We start from the raw sequence: 13,123 nt of genomic DNA on the forward strand, positions 1-13,123 counted from the left end.
AACATAACATTTTTCTTTCGCTTGCATATAATTCTCAATTACCATATATATATACATATATGAAATAAAAATAGAATTCACTATGATTGAAAATATCATTTTTAAAGAAGAATAAAACAAAAAATCAAAGAAGAAAGAAAAACAAAAAAAATTAAGATTTTGCACCGTATTTAGACTTCTTCGATCTTCCCACTACCGTCAGGCACGATCCCCTCCAACCCAAGATGTGAGACCGACGCGACGGTGGGAGAAGAAATAAAAAAATGTTCGGACTCATATATAGTCTTATGCGTCTGACTTTTCCGCGCGTTACGGCCGCCGGTCAGTCGCGGTCAGTTCCACCCCCGCTCTTCTCCTAACCCGAGTCACGTCGCACCGGAAGCGAATCAGCCTCTTCTCCGTCTCTCTTTCTCTCCCGCCTGTCGATTCTGTCTCGGACCGCACGGAGATGGTCCCTCGGATCGGAATTGCGTTAACCCATCACTCCAATCAGTAAAGTACGAGCGGCCGTACGTCGATCATCGTCGAGTATCGCGTAGCTCTCGCGGGAAGTCTTCGTTTTCTACACGACGTTCCGCGTCTTTTTACTTCTTGAGATGACATCGAGAACTCTTCGTCTGAAGTGGACCGTCTATCTGGCACTCATTTTGGTGAGGAACTGTGCATCGGTTGCATTAGAATTAGAATTTAATGCAATTAATTGAATTAATGTAATGAATGCATTAATGGACTAGTTGGTTGCGTTATAGAATTTTAGTTGAATCTAGTATAATTTTAGTCGAGATAATCGCATTGAGAAAAAAATCTCTTAAATTCCAGTAAATATTTAGCTGATAAAAAGAAATAATTCTTAAATCAATGTCTTTTATACTAAATAAATGTATCTTTATATTTAATAAATATTTAATTGACACAAACTTCAAATAAATAATTTATTAAATTTGTTTTCAATGCAGAATTCTAATTGATATAATCAAATTTTTCTGGTTCCTCTATTTTCAATCAGAAAAATTTCTAACAATTAATTGTATCATCGGATTTGATTTCTTATTTACCATGTTTGTTGTCAGAATTATTAATCTTTGGAATTGATATGTGTCTTCATTTGATCAGTCGCTGAATATTTTCACAACCGTGTCGTGTATTTAGATTTGTTTATTCATATTTATCTTTCTCCGAATTTTTAAATCGTTAATCACTTGTCGTTGATTTATGGGATTTATGCGCGCATGGAGGTGATGTCGATTGAAAGACGCAGAAACATATCGACGACAATACGAATATGCGTATATATGATACTAATATCAAGTGCAGGATTTTATTGCGAGGATTAATATTCGATGTCCTTATTATTCTCTTTATCTCAATACCATCGCGGAACGCTCGAGTTTTTTGGCTCTTCTTGCAAAAAAGGAGAGACGCCTTCGGACAACGTGTTAATGAAATGTTAATGAAAACAATTATGTTTTGAAGTTGTATTGAAAACTTATGGCTTGTGTTGAAAATATAGACTTTTCAAAAATTCTTTGTTTTATTCAAAAACTCTTTGTTTTATGATCTCTATAGAAATTTAATATAGATATTAATAGATTTTGAGCATTAAAAGCATTGAACAACAGTGTCTTTACTGAAAGTGATTAATTACTAATTATTTTGAATATTAAAAGCATTGAATAACAGTACTTTTGATATTGCAAAGTATAATATAAAGTGATTATTTTTAGTATTAAAGTATTGAATAATAGTGCTTTTATTGAAAATTAGTAATTAATTATTTACTTTGTGTATGTGTTAAAAATACTGAACAACATTGTTTTTATTGAAAGATAATGATTCATTACTTATTTTTAGTAAAGCAATAACAGTGCCTTTACTGGAAGGCATAGTTAATTATCTATTTTGAATATATTAAAGCACTGAACAACAGCGCTTTTATTGGAAGGTAGATATTAATTAATAATTGTTTATTTTAACAATAGTTAAATTCCTTTAATATTCAAAATACACTAAAAATTACTTACTATCTTCTAGAATGTAATTAGTATCACATTGGATTTCTGTGAGGGGAATGTTCGTTCCTAAATTCTTCCCGTCATCCCCTTTTTACGAATATCGATCATCCACATTCCACTTTTATTTATCTCTTTTACGTTTTCTTTCTTTCTAGAATATATATTGCCTTAAGTTTTTTTCCTTTTATACTAGTTTGACAAGGTTTCCCAACAATGAACAGATTTAAATAACACGTTCGGAAGTTGTCACAAGGTATTGTGACACATATATCACAAATGCACGAGAATGTAAATAAAACAATGACAGGTAGGATTACCTGGAAAAGTCGCGGGATTACCTGGCGATCCGCTTCGTTGATGGGAGAAATTAAGATGCAATATTTACTGGAGGAGGGAAGGAGGGGAATATCTATTCATATATCGTAAAATTGCGACAGTTCTCCGCAATCGAATATCTCACGCGTATGTTTTGAATTTTTCATAGGATTTTTCTTATAAAAATGGAGAAAAAATTAAACTGACTCAATCGTATAATAAAATATAAGTATATTTATAGTAGAAATTAAACTTAATATTATTTAAATAATATCTATTCTAAATTATCAATATTTTCACATTGAAAAAAATTACTGAAATTACTTTTATCTAACATTTATTTGAAAATACTAACAAAATTTACTTACTAGTAAATAAACATTTATTTAAAATAAAAAGTATTTAGTTTATTATAATAATTAGATTGTTAAAATAAAAAAAATATACTTAAATTAATATAGGTTTACATTTAGTAAATTTGTTATTATTCAAACAAATATTTAATAAAATTTTTTTCAGTGTGTCAATGAAATTAAAATTCTCGAAATGAATAGCGAAATGGACTAAGAAATATTTAAATATAAATAAAAAAGAATAAAGCCATTTTTAGCTTCTTTTTTTCAAAAAGAAATAGATTTTTTAATTGATTCAACAAACTGTATCTACTATCGACACAATGTCACATATAAATATTATTAAGCATTAAAATCTGCTTTTTTTCTTTAGTCTCTTTTAAGGATTATTTATACTGGTCATAAACTGTTAACTTATGCCATAAGCTATAAGAAATTGATTAATTATTTACTTACAACATAAGTTGGCAGTTTCGCAAACAACATAAAGTCTAAAATGGAGACATAAGATGTCTTTTAGACAACTTAAAGATGTCTTATGTCTTGATTTTGAAATAAATGATCCTTTATTCTCAAAATACTTTCAGATACCGGCGGCCTGCGCAGAGTAATCACACCGCATTATATAATCTCGTTCGCGGCTGCATGCATTTGCTTGTAACAGGATCTTATGCCTCCTCTCAACCTCGGTATAGAAATAATTTATCTTTCTCTTATCGCGTTCTATTCTCCCGCCGCGCGCAGTGATTCCGACCTCATCATCCAAGAACAAGACGGTTTTTTACATAATTTCAAGCGCGCGCGCGCGCATACTTCGCGGAAAACGGCTTATTTTTAGAGAAGGAAAAGTCCCTGTGGATCGAGATCCAATTGTTCTCATATCTTCTTCGTTCGGCAGGTGTGCCAGACGGTGCGACTGATCGAAGGATATCCTCGCTCTTCTTCAGAGGTGTCGGAGGAATCACCGGACGCCGGAAGTTCCTCGTTGCAGGACACGTCGATTTCAAGAGCGATCGAAGAGGCGTACGAGCAGCAGGTGTTTCTACAATATTAAACGAAGTAGACCGGAAATGTGAATACACAACAATTAGGAAATGAAAGCTTTAGTAATGGAACACGGAAAAAAAATTAATTGAGTGGTACAGCAAATCTATAATTTACTACGCGAATTCAACATCGATAAGAAGATTTGATGGTTTAACAAATCGCTAATGTTATTCAGCTGTCAACTTTGCTATTTTAACATAGAAAATTGACTGTCTGTATATTACGACTGTAGATTTGCTGAATCAATGAAATTTTCAGCTGTGTTTTTTTTCCGTGAAGGACCGAGGCAGCCAATTTGGATCCTCGCGAAATTTAATTACATTGAAAGAAAAGATTGGCTGCAGCCAACCCAATTAAAAATTTTATGCCATATTCAGCCAATCTTTTCTTTCTATAACTTTTAGTACTCGGTCCTAAAGGAATTAGTAATATCACAAATTAAAATTGATAAGAAATTTAATAATTGATGCTTATAGGTAGAATTAGTTAGAAAGATACTCATAAATCTGATGGTAAGAAGCATTTTAAAACCTGTAAATAATTTTAGGTGTTTCTGCGACCGCAAGAATGGCCGCAGAAGACCATTGATGAAGACAACAATTGTTGTTCACAAAGGATAGAACAGATGCAGAGAGACACTTCGAAAGAGAAGTTTTCGAGCGATAGGGTGATTCAAAGATCAAAAAAATCACTGCAAGGCATGTTTATTTTGTATAAGTATTGATTTCGAGTGATCAACATTCTTTTTCAATAACTCCCCAGAATGAATTAATAATCATTTATAATTTGGTCAAGGCCAGTGGTTAAACACAATCGATCTATTTAAAGTTGCGGTTTCCTTCGTAAGACGAGAACTTACGAAATAACGATAGCATGTATTCTGAATATCGTGTGTTATAGAAATTTCCTGATGAAGAAAATTCTTATATTTTATACACTACTGAAAAAAAGGTTGCTGCAGCAAATTAAATAATATTGTAAAATATGGCATAGCATTTTTAATTGGTTACAGCAATCAATTAAAAATGCTATGCCATAGTTTACTACTTAATTTGCTGCAGCAGCCAATCTTTTCTTTCAGTGCAATATTTAAAAAAAAAAGCATATTTTAAATTTATAAAGATTTAAAAAAATATCTTAGATTTATTAGTCAGGTTTATAAAAGTTTTCTTCAGAAATTATAGAATGAGAAATAGATTTTGAATATCTCAGAATTCGCGTAAAGTTCTGAAAAAGATGTAAACTTTTTCTACATTTCTAAAAAGTGTTCCAATTTGTATAAAAAATTTGTAGAAATAAATTACATAGAAATTTTCTAAAAAAAATCATAAAATTAAATTATATAAAAATTAAATGAAAATTTCTGAAATTTATGTAGAAAATTATCTGAAGAATTTTAAAAATGTCACCATTCTGATGGTGACATTTTTAAAAGTATGAAATATACTGAGAATTTTTCATATGAAATACTTTTAATATCTTTAAGAGAGATTTTTGATTTTATGAAGATTTCTAAAAAAGAATATCTTTTATAAGTTTTCTTTGAAAATTATAGAAGAAATTTTCTAAGGTTTAAAATTTACATATATAAGATATTTAAAAAAATATATTGGCTTTCTCAGTATGTCTGAAAAGTATTCCAATTTGTATTGTATAAAAAAATCTGAAAAATTTTCTAAAAATTTATAATCATAAAATTTATAATCATGGAAAAATGTGAAAAATTCTGATATTTATATAGAAATTCCGAAACAATTGTGAAAGGATTTTAAAAAATATTCATAATAAATATTGCTAATATCTTTCTCCTTTGCAGATTCAAACACTGATATGTCGATGTACAGGAGTTCAGATATATCGCACAGGAACACGGGCACGTCAATGCACAGGAATTCTGACGAGAAAATTATTTTTCCGGACGGTAGGATCTTAACGTCGGAAACACCAATGCTGCCGACGTTGAGCTGTCGCAAAAATACGTTCTGCGAAAACGTCGCCGACTATCCCAGGCAACTGGTGAACGCAGCGATACAGCGGAACGTCAGTTTGAGATTCCTGGAGAGTGTCGATACTGTCGATTCGGTTAGAAATGATTTTGTTTTTCATACATAAGAACGCGTGAGCGATCGCTTTATTATTAGCTCATCATATCATTAACTTATCATATTGCGTCAAGATGAAATTTATTTTATAGCTGCTATAATTATCCAGCTGTGCGTATGTGTATGTCTTTACAGAATAAAGAATTGCGAAACTGACATAATCTTGACGTATTATATAAACTTTCAATGCACGAGACACGCGAAAGTGATGTTGAAGTATTTTTCAACGCTACGATTTTTATCGTTTTATGCAATATGATGACAATGAAAGATCTAGAATCTAAATTAAAATCATTATTTCAAATTATACACGGAAAAATGGTTTTGCTAAAGTATCTAAAAATTTAATTAGATAGAAAATACAGATCTGAAAATAATTTTATTGAATTATCAAAAGGATTATGTAGAACACTTAAGATAAACGTACCAATCATTGAACAATTGGTAAATATATATTTAGACAGTTATTGAATGAAATGAGAAAAATTTTTAATATTAAGCTTATAATTATATATTTACAACTTTAATTGTTTGTTTATATAAATTTATTTAGAATATCATATGTATCATTAAAGCTTAATATTTAAAATTTTTGACATTTTTAATAATTGAATCATACACTAATATTAGGTGTACAACTTTGCTTCCGCCGTTTTCCTATAGATGGCTTTAGCGGTAAGTGGTGGTCGAAATAAATAGATCATAGACGTCATACAATAAACTTGGGCATCTGTCAACATAACCCTATAGAAACATTAGTCGATTTGTGTCTGCATCATAAAGTTATTCTCGATTGAAAATGTCAGTTTAGGAGAACAAATTCTCGTCTCATTTGCGGAAGGTTTTAATTTTTTGCTTCAATATGAAGAAATCTGCGGCTGAGGCTCATCGAATGCTCTCAAATACTTATGGTGAGACCGCTATTAGTGAAAGAACGTGTCGTGAGTAGTTTCAACGCTTCAAGAACGGTGACTTTGACGTCTAAGGTTATGCTCTGTATTTGGTGGGACCAGCTCGGCGTAGTGTATTATGAACTGTTAAAACCGACTGAAACAATCACAGGCGATCGGTATCGAACGCAATTGATGCGTTTGAGCCGAGCATTGAAAGAACAAACGGCCGCAATACAACGAGAGACACGATAAAGTGATTTTGCAGCATGACAATGCTCGACCCCATGTTGCGAAAGTGGTCAAGACATACTTGGAAACGTTGAAATGGGAAGTCCTACCTCACCCGCCGTATTCTCCAGACGTTGCTCCCTCTGACTATCACTTGTTTCGATCAATGGCACACGGCCTGGCTGACCAGCACTTCCGGTCTTATGAAGAAGTAAAAAATTGGATCGATTCGTGGATAGCCTCAAAAGATGACCAGTTTTTTCGACGCGGGATTCGTACGCTACCCGAAAGATGGGAGAAAGTAGGCCAGCGATGGACAATACTTTGAATCATAAATGTATAATCAGTTTTTTACAATAAAGCCTCGAATTTCGGAAAAAAAACGGCGGAAGCAAAGTTGTACACCTAATAATTTACCGTAAACATTGATTTACCTTAAACATTTACCTTAAACATTGATATAATAAATATTTACTGCAAAAAATTTTAATATTCCAGCAATTAGTTTAAATATCCTATAAAAATAGAAACAAAATTATTTTCATATCCGTATCTAGCTAAATTGTTAGACATTTCAGCAAAACTGTTTTTTCCATATATGTATAAATTATTTTTACGTTCAAGATTGACGATGAAATTATGCCGATTTTAATGTACTTACAGTTTTAATCTTGAATATATTTAATATTTTATTTACGTCGTTTATTAAATTCCGCGAAGTATCTTATCGGATGCACATACAGTAAGAGCAAAAAATATTCGTACAAGGAAATCTTCCATAAAAAAAAATCTTATTTGTAAAAAATAAACATTAATTACCAATTTTATACAATGAATACATTCTGTTCTAATTAAATAAATGAGCTTCCTGATTTTAAAAGCTAAATTTCTCGATTGTATGAATACTTTTTGAGCATTCACAATAGAATTTTTAATTTTTCCTAATTTTTCCTTATTATTACTAATCATATTTTCCTTATTTTTCAGATGATATATTTTTTTATAATTAATACACATCTTTTTGGTATATATAATTTTAAGAAACATACAATCTATTTTATTCTTTGAACAAATTGTTAATTACCCAGCAAGAAATGATCAATTAAACATCAAATTGATGTCGAATTGGTGTTGAAATCATCGATTCGACATCAATTCGACTCATTTCTCGCTGGATAATATTTACTTTTTAAAAATAAAGTTCTTTTAAAAATATTTTCTCTGTACGAATACTTTTTGCACTCACTGTATATATGCTTTTTCAGATGCCCGACGTCGACGACGTCGAACAGAGGATAGACACGATGTCGCGCGAATCAGTGCTTTGCCCAATTCGTGTGAGTTAACTTGATCTTTTTGTTATTATTCTCTTTGAATAAGATTTTAGTTTCCTTAGATTGCTTCTGCATTGTGTAATAAATATTAGAATTAGTAAATAACATTTGAAACATCATTAATCGTTAAATTCGCAGGAACAAGTAGTATATCCGCAAACCGCTCAGAACAAGGAAAATCAATGGTTGTTCATCGTAAATCAAGATGATTTGAAACAAGGAATACGCATTGAAGTTTGTTTGTAAGAACAATTCTATTTGAGTACCTGATAATCGAAAGCAGCTATATTCAAAAATTTTTTTAATGAGATATCACGCAACTCCTTTCCTAAACAACATCCAAAAATGGAAAAGTGTTCAAAGACGTCTTATGTTCCGATTTTAAACTTTATATTGTCTGGATGGGTTCCTTAGATCACAAATTGAATGTTTAAAAAATGTGCAAAGTTATAAACTGATCTGCAAAATTAAAGGAAAAAATGGATTTAATTACAAATGAAATTAAATCATTTCTACTTATAATTATATTCGCTAGTCATATTAAAAAAAAATGGTAAGACACTTCATTCCAAAATCAATTAAAATCTTTTCTTCGATTGCGAAATCAGTAGTTCCATTCCATTTTAATAAAAATTGTATTTCTATTTATGTCATATTACACATTTCTTGCTAAAACAATGTGTTAGGTGTAGGAAAAAGTTAATGGCGTTTTTCCCGTTACATCTAATGGGAAAACGCCATGAATTTTTTCCCACACTTAATATTTAAAAAAAAAAGTAATATGGGAACAGAATCGTTTAATACATATTTATAATGATTTGATTGTAGGAATGAAGGCCAGAAGTGCAACATGGTCGAAGGTTTCGCCGAGGGCTACAAGACCTCCTGCAAACAGAAATACATCTATCGAGAATTGGCAGCGGTGGGAAGTGACGGTAACATCTTCAAGGATCAATTCCGCTTTCCATCGAGCTGCTGTTGTCACGTGAAATTTACCGGCGATCCCACAGCTAGACTGGGACTGAGACTAAATCTGCCAGTCAATCAAACACAATAAAGTAGATCAAGTGCTTTTTTCACGTCAATGAAGCTAGGTCGAGCGAGGAGAAAATATAATGGAGTGACTCTTTCCATTTCATTCGTGTCTATGCAGACGTTCGGTACGTCGCACGTTCACAGATAGGATGCTCAAAATGACTCTATCGTATCAACTCTGATGATATTACATCAAGCTTGTTGTCGTTAACTGTAACAGTAAAATTATGGGGCGATATTTTTTTATAATTGCTTGTCAATTTAATTTGTGATATTACGTACTCCAGTTTCAGTTCAGAACTATGTTTCAAGGCCGACAAATAACACTAGTTTAGTTTACAAATTTTGAAGTTGCTTACTGCAAAAAAGATCTAACTTTTTTAAACATATTTTGGGACGCCGAGTTCGAATCAGAAAAATTCCATCAACATTTTCGATTTGTTTTCTAATAAAAAACTTGTTTTTAATCAAACTTCACTATTATTGGAAAAAGTCTTTCTTTTTTATTATATATAATTAAATATGTTTTTCTTATATCTCAAAATCCTGGAAATATTTTGATGATAGATTATGGTTCATAGAAAATTATCGCTCATATAGAATAGAATATTAGTAATAATCTTCATATCTTCTTGCAATTTTGTAAACTAATGTAATCGGTATACAATTCGCATAAACTGAAAATTCACGCAAAAATATTAAGCACCAAGATTCGTTTTGACCGAATATGGCCTTCACTTCTTCGCTTATTTGTTACTAATTTTTTATTTCAAAAAAAAAGAATTAGATATTAAGAGCAACGAATACAGTTGAATAGAATTTAAAATTTTGCTGTAAACAATTCGGTCGATTAAATTAATTGTCGAGCTTGGTCGAAGTTGTCGTCAGCGGTTTTTGGTTACTCCTTTTTCCACGTTAGAAAGAAATAAAAACTATTTCCTGTCTTTATTCTCTTTCTACGTTCAGACCTTAACGTTCGTGCCTTAAGCTCGATCTATTTGTATTACATCTATGAATCGGAGGACCACACTGCCGTGTCCAAAATACAAAGAAGATGAAGGAAGTTGATACCACAAAGGAATTTGCGAGCCGAGAACAATTGGTGACGTCGATATCATGTCGATTAACGAAGGAATGGAAGTGTCTGAAAGAACTACACCGTTTTATAAATATCGCTAATGCTCTCTTGTATTATTAATATATGCGACAATATTCGACAATAGGATAAGTATTACGTGTACAGAATTATATTATGTGATATTATGTGATACGTTTACTTATACTCTAATTACACGTCTACTAAATCTTACAAATAATTTTACAAATAAAACGATCTATTCCTCGTTCTTGTGTACATATTTTTTTCCGCACGGAACGTCAGATCGCCGACAAAAAGGCACATGATTTATAGAATACGATTATAGAATATTAAATTTTTAGACGCAATGCGTCTCCAGTCAAAAACATAGAGGTATAAAGTCGTAAATGATTATTTGTACGCTGTAACATGATTAACTCTGGCAGTTTTCCGTTCCAAATGGAAGTCAGAGACTTGTCCAATGTACATAAATTTGTCTTGATTCTCTAAGCATCTTGCAAAATGCAATCTTGTTCATATGGAAGAAATGCGCTCATCCATCAGACGAGTAAGGAACATGGATATCAAAAAGAAAACATCAGTCGTCCTTCCGCTAATAAAGCTTTCTCCGCCGCTATCGTGTTAAATATCCTGCTGCGACATTGACGAAGCTATCCTCAGCATGCCTGCGACAGAAAGTGAAAACAATTCAACTGATTAGCTCTGGCAAAGAAATAAAAAAGAAAACTTGTATTTTACATACGGGAACAAGAGATTGCCCGCAATAAAATTAACAAAGCTTCAAACAAATAATTTATTCTATTTTTTTTCTACCAATTCTAAATTTCTTCTTTCGAACATCTTTAAAATGTCTTGTATTGTGATTTTAGACTTTGTGTTGGTCTGAGAAAGCAGGATCTGGGATTGATAAAAGGCTCAAGTCATACCTTGGCATTGAAATCGGTATCGAAACCACTCTTCCTCTGCATTTGCGCCTGGAGGTCGGCCAGCTGAGCGATCGACATGTCGATGTCGCCGCTGCTGATGTGTGCTGTGTGTCTGAAATTCGTGGGCACACCGATCATGCTTCGGTCTATCCTGAGCCTCTGATGCGGCCTACCACTGTTCCGCCTGTTATTCCTCGTTGGCCGTGGAGTCAGGCAGCACGTGAAACACTGCACCCAGAGCTCGTTGTTGCCGGCCATCTCGCATGTATCCACACGTATCCCTGCAAAAATGTCAAAAGTGAAGTAAACATCTTCACTGATCGGACTTATATTCAGAAACTTACATCCATATTCATAAGCTTTATATTAAAGATTTCTTTACATTTAGCATCTTCAGATGCTCTATTTGTATTTTATTGACTACATAGCATCTAAAGATGAACTTAAACAAACTCTTAACAAATACAAAAAAGCCTATGACTAAGGGACATGATAAAATTTATTATAATAATAAAAAATTACATTATAATTTAATTGTATTTAAAGATTTCAATTAAATTACAATATTATATTTAAAAAAGTATTTGAGATTATTAATAATAATAAAATAAATAAAATAAATAAAATTGCTCCTAGATTTTCATTAATTCTAATTATTAATATTCTTATAAAGATATACTTATTATATAGCATCAAAAATTATTAATTGCTTGTCAATTTAATAAAAGATATTACTGCTCTAATTTCACTCACAAAAAAGATTTTGCCACAGAAATTGCAGAATTAGATATAAATTCACATACACAGAGAAATATTTAAGCACTAAGATCCGCTTTGACTGAATACAGGAATTTCTCGTATTTAAAATAAACAAATAAAATTTTGTGCAAATGACACAAGTACATATTTGGTCACTGAGATGCAAGATTTGGAAAGTTATTTTTCACGTTACTCATAAGAGTCATAAGAGTCATAACTTTTTATTATAGAAATTGAGAACAATAAGTTCGGGTATTCTATTTTTATATTATATTTTATCATTTGCTCCAATTTTGTAATACCCTCCATTTCTATAACAAACGCATATAAGATAACCTAAAAAGTAACTTACAAAGTAATTTTTCCAATCTTACTGGGTCGCTTATTGTATATCAAGATCTTTACCTGGACAATCTCCTGATAACCCAGAAGAAGGAAGTTTGAAGGCTTCTCTAATCGATTCAATTCGGGACGAGCAGTTGGATGAAGTCCACGACTACGACTCGCGGAGCGAAATCAGCGGATTCACAGCGTTCCAGGTTAATTTTCGCGGTGTAGAGGTTAAGTTGATGGACAACGGTTGCGACCGGTCTCAACAGCCGACGAGTCGAGCAAAACAAACATTTCCGTGGAACGCGTGGCTCGCGATTGCGAAGGACATCGTTTAATTGTTCACTGCGAGCGTAAACACCGTAAACACTGGAGGAAGGTAAGGATATTGGAAGATATCCAGGCGGCTGTTGTGCGGCGATGGAAACAAAGGCAAACCTGGCAAACTCAGTCGGCTCGCGATGTTGACACGAGCGCTGTCAGACGCGCGGTCCGTTTCACACGATCGCTTCTTCTTCACTATTCTTCGCGATTTGCCCACGGATCTTTATACATCCGTTCTTTGTAGCTGCATTATGTTATACTTTCTGCTTAAGAAAGTTCTCCAATCTTTTTTCTAAATAAGAATTTGAATATTGAAGAACTTATTCTTAAATATAATATAATATTATTAAAAATGTATATAATATA

General features: G+C 32.2%; 2 protein-coding genes across 2 annotated transcripts; one reads left to right on the top strand and one right to left on the bottom strand.

Moving 5' to 3' along the window:
- Positions 1–320: 320 nt before the first annotated feature.
- LOC108690225 (protein spaetzle-like) lies at positions 321–9,740 on the top strand. Its single transcript, XM_018197413.1, has 7 exons — positions 321–650; positions 3,579–3,716; positions 4,275–4,425; positions 5,544–5,809; positions 8,216–8,287; positions 8,423–8,526; positions 9,113–9,740. The coding sequence occupies exons 1-7, from the start codon at positions 597–599 to the stop codon at positions 9,339–9,341; spliced, it is 1,014 nt and encodes a 337-aa protein (XP_018052902.1). The 5' UTR covers positions 321–596; the 3' UTR covers positions 9,342–9,740.
- Positions 9,741–10,489: 749 nt separating this feature from the next.
- LOC108690224 (CDC42 small effector protein homolog) lies at positions 10,490–12,569 on the bottom strand. Its single transcript, XM_018197412.1, has 3 exons — positions 12,509–12,569; positions 11,345–11,625; positions 10,490–11,083 (listed from the first exon to the last, which is right to left on the bottom strand). Exons 2-3 carry the CDS (start codon positions 11,600–11,602, stop codon positions 11,075–11,077), a joined length of 267 nt encoding a protein of 88 aa, XP_018052901.1. The 5' UTR covers positions 11,603–11,625; positions 12,509–12,569; the 3' UTR covers positions 10,490–11,074.
- Positions 12,570–13,123: the final 554 nt, after the last annotated feature.

Source organism: Atta colombica, unplaced genomic scaffold, assembly GCF_001594045.1.
Source record: "Atta colombica isolate Treedump-2 unplaced genomic scaffold, Acol1.0 scaffold30, whole genome shotgun sequence".
NCBI classification, from domain to species: Eukaryota; Metazoa; Arthropoda; class Insecta; order Hymenoptera; family Formicidae; genus Atta; species Atta colombica.

Excerpts from the sequence above, each read along its gene's own strand:
- LOC108690225 (XM_018197413.1), top strand. The coding sequence starts at position 597 with ATGACATCGAGAACTCTTCGTCTGAAGTGGACCGTCTATCTGGCACTC. Across the intron at positions 3,717-4,274 it reads AAGAGGCGTACGAGCAGCAG|GTGTTTCTGCGACCGCAAGA; the intron begins GTGTTTCTACAA and ends AAATAATTTTAG. Across the intron at positions 8,527-9,112 it reads ATACGCATTGAAGTTTGTTT|GAATGAAGGCCAGAAGTGCA; the intron begins GTAAGAACAATT and ends ATTTGATTGTAG.
- LOC108690224 (XM_018197412.1), bottom strand. The coding sequence starts at position 11,602 with ATGGCCGGCAACAACGAGCTCTGGGTGCAGTGTTTCACGTGCTGCCTG.